The sequence below is a fragment of the Onychostoma macrolepis genome, chromosome 25 (assembly GCF_012432095.1).
Source record: "Onychostoma macrolepis isolate SWU-2019 chromosome 25, ASM1243209v1, whole genome shotgun sequence".
Lineage (NCBI taxonomy): Eukaryota > Metazoa > Chordata > Actinopteri > Cypriniformes > Cyprinidae > Onychostoma > Onychostoma macrolepis.
In genome coordinates this window covers 25,264,672-25,271,208 of record NC_081179.1, presented here as the reverse complement: position 1 = coordinate 25,271,208, position 6,537 = coordinate 25,264,672, and the positions used below count along the sequence as shown (strand labels likewise).

At 35.2% G+C, this 6,537-nt stretch overlaps 1 gene segment (V, D, J or C); it reads right to left on the bottom strand.

The window, feature by feature from the left end:
- Positions 1-385: 385 nt before the first annotated feature.
- On the bottom strand, positions 386-2,095 carry LOC131534764 (Ig kappa chain V region 3381-like). The segment is given in 2 exon segments: positions 386-1,809; positions 1,916-2,095. Coding segments are annotated over 2 exon segments (390 nt in total).
- Between the last annotated feature and the right edge of the window lie 4,442 nt (positions 2,096-6,537).

Below are 6,537 nucleotides of genomic sequence, written 5' to 3'. Positions count from 1 at the left end.
ACATAAACATAAAATGCTAGAGTACAGCAGGTACAACAGCATATATAATATCTTGACCAAAATACATAATAAATGAAAGATCAGTGAAATGCTATGGCAGAGCTCTTTTTATCCATTTGAAGAACATTTCAGTTATACCTGTATTACTGAAAGTAACATGAATATAACATCATTGAATATATAAGCATCAACATACAATTTCCTGAAGAAAAAGTTACTGAAAAACAAAATGCAGAAGTGAACAACAGCATATTTACAAACGTAAGCCTGCAAATGACTGAACCAGACAAAGAAACAGAAGAGTTGAAATGTCATTTTCATCTTCAAGTGGATTGTCACTTCTTTGAGAATGACTTGCATTTTCAGCAGCTGAGGGTTTGCAATTCAGACACTGTATTAAAGATTAAAGACTGCTTTATCACATGCACGGCCTGTGAAAGGAAAATAATTTATAAAATTAACCAATGATTATGCATCTTTGTTTGAATATATGTATTATAATTCTATATGTTTATATAATTTATATTTATTTTATTTTACTACAATATTAAAATTAAGTACGCTTATTATAATGCTTAATCATAGTTGACATTTAGTTTTTTTATATAATACATGAACATTGAACATCTTTATTGTCCACACGTGTGGAAATTCATCTTCGGCCCAACAATAACATACACCACAAATACACTTAACTTCACAGTGCAATACACAAGACATACAGGGACTTCTTGTCCTGTGCTTCACAGACACACAGGACATAATATTAATATATAGAGATTATAGAGGCTAATAACACACACACAAAAAGGATAAATAACTAAATAATATTAATAAACATTGTAAGTTTATACAAGAATGCACTTATAGCATATAGCACATATAGCTATAGTATACTTACATAGCAGTGAATTAATGTGCTTCATAAAATATATTAAAATGTTAAAAATGCTTTTAAAAAAAAAAATCCTACTTTTGAAAAGCAAACTGAAGCACGTTCATTACGTACATATTTAAAATAAATTGCAGCAGGCCTACACATGGTTATAAAGAACTAATACTTTAAACCCACTAAAAGCTGATTAATTTAGCTATTTTCTTACACAAAGTAAACATAAAATATACTTTAAGTAAGAGTAGAATAAGTGTTTTGTGTAAATACACTAAAACTTCACTTAAAGTATGTTTGTCTTAAGTATATTTCTTAAAAGACAGCAGAAGTGACTGAATGCAGTCTGTTCAGTTTGATTGACAGGCATCATATTTTACACCTAAAACATGATGATCATATTAAAACACTGACTTGTTTTCTTCAGGAATATAATATTTCTGTTATAATGATATTGTGTTATTAGTGTTGATTAGTGTTGTGTGTGTGATTGTATTGTAGAGCAGCTGCAGTATCTCTCAGCTGTATCAGTGCAGTCACTGTGACTCTGACTGACGGAGGTTTTTGTACGACTCTTTATCACTGTGTGAACACATATTTACTGTTGATCACGTGGAAACTCTGACAGTAATAATCTCCTGTATCTTCAGTCTGGACTCCACTGATGGTCAGAGAGAAATCAGTTCTGGATCCGCTGCCACTGAATCTAGATGAAGTTCCAGTGTTACGCTGTGTTGCATAATATATGAGGAGTTTAGGAGCTTCTCCAGGTTTCTGCTGATACCAGGACATACAAGTATATGAACCTGGACAAGCATTGCTCACTACCGTGTTTGTTTTGCAGTTTATAGTGACTGATTCACCAATCTGAACTGTTTTAACAGAGGGAGTCTGAGTCACAGTCACCTGTCCACTGAAACCTAGAAACATAATTAGACTTAGAAAGAGCAGGATCTATGTGTAACATTCACTGATGTTAATAATATAATATCATATTTTACTTTAACATTTTTATGAAAACCTTACCCTGTATATACACGCACAGAGTCCAGATGAGGATGATGATGTTGTTCATTGTAGTTGTTTTGTCTTGTGTGATGATGAAGATTGTGTTGTGTTCTGCTCTCAGTCATGAAGTGTTAAACTCACAGCACTATAAACACTCTCAGAGCACTGAAGCATGTGCTGACGATGCAAAGAAGGGGCAGGATTTACAACAGCTTGTGCTAATATCTCTATCATATCTCATGTACACTACATTTTCAAATTTCACATTTTCAAAACTCTAAACACAATTAGCACAACATTTGTCTGTTGTGACCATACCATTAGCACAATTTGTGTTGTTTTCACACAATATGCAGTCAATTATCATGTTTCTAAACTGCTTACATTTTCTTTTCATACAAGCTTACCCCAAAACCAAAATCATGGATCTTTTTAGTCTTATTTACAAATGTTTAAACACAGCATGTCAGAATTGAAGACCTAATGTTCCAAACCTTAAATATAGTATAAAGCTTCTGCTACAACAGCAGCTCAAAAGTATTGAAAAAAAAAAAAAAAAAATATATATATATATATATATATATATATATAATATATTGTAACAACTGATAAGCACTTTTAAGTAACAGATCGCTGAAATATGTAGAAATAGCTGATTCCAGTCTCAGTTGGAGGAACAGTCAGGTGTTGAAGCTCTTTCCATTAAATCAACAACATTGAGTAAAAAATACCTCTTTTAACTGTTTTGTGGATGCAGAACAACACAAAGAATCAGAGAGAGAGAAAATAATGCCTGGGAGAAGGAGAGGAATAGATGGATCAGAAAAAGGGAGAAGAGGTAAGAGAAAGGAGTGAGAATGTGTGTTAGACTGTGCATTTTTTATGTTTGTTTGTTTGTTTGTTTTTTCCATTACACATGTGGAACCTATGAAGTCTTATTTCTCACAATTACTGTTTTTACTTTTTTTAATTCTGTGACGGAAACAAGCTTGCATAGCAACCAAAGGTCATGTATGTTGGTATTTGTGTTGATCCCTGCATCAGCTTCCATGAGGACACCATCCACATCCAACACTCACGCACTGGAAGGTTCAAGGTTCTGCATCCGGGACCCTATTTGTTCTGTTACACACTCTATAAAGTAATGACTCATTCAGTTTTAGATAATATGTTGCCAAGAATGAACACAATGTAAAAAAAAAAGAAGAAAAAAACTAAAAAAAAAAAAAAAACTAAATTTATTTGACAAAATGTAGAATATAATTACATAAACAACAGCAACAAGATTAATAGTTATGGTTCCTCAAAGTTAGAATTTAACAGACAAGATAAATATAGGTTCAGTGTTAGACATCAGTGTTAATTCAACATTGAAACAATGACATGCTGCCATTTGGGAAATCTTTTCATGTGGCCTATTTTATATTATTATTATTTTTTAATTGGTGTATAAAAATCATCAAAAAATGTTCATATGAGTTTAGATTGAAGCTTAATTATCCCCCTCTGCATCATAATGACTGAGCTGTGTATGAAGTATAATTATAAGAAACTCCATGACAAAAAGAGGTCAAAGGTCACTTCAGATCAGCGGCGAGGCCAGAAATCTCCAAGTGGATGAACGTTGGTGAAATAGTGTGGACCTCTATTCTGTGTCTCCTTTTAAAACTACTTTTTATCTGTAACTCTTTCAAAAAGTAGTACTGTATGAACAAAACTCACTAAAAACAACAGGACTTAAGTTACATACAGGACTGTTTAGACAAACAGATTCTCTGGAAAGAAGCACATTCTTCAAAGAGAAAGAGGACTGTTTAGGAGAAAGCAGTTCAGTAGAACAACTTGATTTACGAATACTCATCACTACATATGAGACAGAGCCGACAGAATGTAGATACATCTGTATTGTTATCATTTATTATTTGCATAATTTGCTATCAGTGTTTTGCAGAACTGTACAATGTTTAGAAATACAGTTTAAATGTTACAAAAAGTCTGCTCTTGTTATTGATAAGCCAGTTATCATTTGGAACACAAAATATGTCAGAAAGATACTGTGCCATTCCCAAAACTTGAATGTTTGCAAAGCGTCCAGTTCCTGATGCAACAAAAATCATCCTCAAAGCATCACACTAGCGACTGAACGAATGAACGAATCTTTTTTCGAGTCATTTCGTTCATTTTAGCAAAATATAATTAAAATGTTACGTGCTACTTCCCTAACACATCTACACATCTGCAGACGTTGATCACACTACAAACAACACAAAACTAATGCTATAAGAAACAGAAAAGATTAATTCATTGTTTACGTGGGTCTTCTATTATTAGCTCACCTCACCTCTTATCTGACAAGTCTTCGGATTTGAGTCGTTCATTCATCACGTGATGAACGAACGACTCAAACCCGAAGACTCGGGATACGAACTAATCAGGGCTGCGTTTCCCAAAAGCATCTTAAGCTTAAGTGCATTGTAGACCCATTGAAACCAATGGAGCTACAATCAACTAGGCTTGTGATGCTTTTGGGAAACGCAGCCCAGTTCTCTTTCCGGCTCTGACTGCATAGGTTACGCGTAAGGGGCTGTCACGTGATGAACGAACGACTCAAATCCGAAGACTCAAAACAGGTGAACTAATTCAGTGCAGAACCTATAGGATGTTGCGCATGCGCGACTGAACGAATCACTCTCTGAGACGACTCGTTCTTCCCGAGTCACATTAAAGATTCGTTCAAAAAGAACGAATCGTTCAAGAACGACCCATCACTAATGCACAGTCACTGGCACACAGATACGGGAGATCACACTGCATACGCATACACAGAAATTTCTATGACAAGTCACGCAGGTACTGGGTTATTCCGCAGCTTTAAAATAGTTCATGGGTGGAACACAAATATGGCAGGACTTTTATTTTCTGACCCCTGGATTGTCCGCCTCTGCATATTAGTACTTAAAGTGTACATATTTGAACCTAATAGGTACAAAAGTGTACCTTTTGAAAAGGTACAGCCCCAGTGACAGCTTCTGTACCTTTATTTCTGAGAGTGTAGTGTTGTGTTGATCAGTGTTGTGTGTGATTGTGTTGTAGAACAGCTGCAGTATCTCTCAGCTGTATCAGTGCAGTCACTGTGACTCTGACTGACGGATGTTTTTGTACGACTCTTTATCACTGTGTGAACACCAAGCTACCACTGATCCAGTGTGCTCTCTGACAGTAATAATCTCCTGTATCTTCAGTTTGGACTCCACTGATGGTGAGAGTGAAATCAGTTCTGGATCCGCTGCCACTGAATCTAGCGGGAGTGTTTGACTCTTTTTGGTTTGCTGAATGAAGAGTTTAGGAGCTTTTCCAGGTTTCTGCTGATACCAGGCCATACAAGTATATGAACCTACATAGCCATTGCTCACTACTGTGTTTGTTTTTTTATTGTTGTTGTTTTTTGTTTGTTTTTTTATAAGGGTGTATTGACAGAATCATTCTCCACACCACTTGTCTTTAGTAGTGCATACAATGTTCCTTTTTGCATCTTATATTGTATTTTTTTTATTTGTTATATGCAGGAGCAGAACAAGCTCAACTGCAGCTTTAGGCAAAATACTGTCGTGCTGCCCCCATTTTACACTCACAACTAGGGGTGTCCCCGACTAAGGATTTTCATAGTCGAATCGGAATTTTCGAATCATGCCGATAGTCAACTGATAGTCGAATCATATATTTGGGGGCGGAGCAAAATACATTACCAAGAGTCAAGTCAGACAGTCCACAGTCATAAATACACAGTCACAGGGAAAATGTGTAACGGACGCCTCGCAGATACAAACAGGGTGAATAATGTTTTATGTTTTGATTAAAAGATAGTTAACATTAAACGTCAGCGAAACCCTTAAGAATTCACAACACTTTTTTTAACAATAGTGCTCTCATTATAACGTTATGTATATGATCGTAGTTATAACGTTCTGCATTTCTGTTTTGAGCTGTGCGCGCTGAAGAGGACCAGTAGAATGAAGGATCACAGGTTTTTAATCAATGGGATTTAACTCATTTATCTCACATAGAATACGCTTCGTTATTTTATATAACATAATCTTAATATTACAACTTATAGGCTATCTGCACAAAATGCCCCGAATGCACATGAACGCGTCTGCGCAATAACATGCAGAAACACAACTAAACACTAAATCACAGCGTTTTATTATAATAGTGTTCTCATAATGCTATGTATATGACAGTGCCAGTCATAGTTATTAATATTCTGCATTGTTGTCCTGCTCGCACTGCGCGCTTAAGAGATATTCACCATACAATTAGGCTACAGTAAAGCGCTTCACTCAACCAAATGCATCTTATACGAGATAAATAATATATACACGATATAAATAAACCGACTGAAATGTTTTGAAATCACTTGTTGTACCCTACCTGATCAAAAAAAAAAAAAAAAAAGATGTCTTCCACTCTGCCTGCGTCAATTTGAGTCTTGTTAAAGATTTAAATCCCTGCCGCCAAGATGCTCCTCTGTCGGTGATGGATTAGAAAGCGAAACTTTAATCTACAGGGGAAGTTGGATCTATTCACGCACGTTAAAATATTAATTTAAAGCTTCTTTCTTTTAAGATTCTTATTTACAG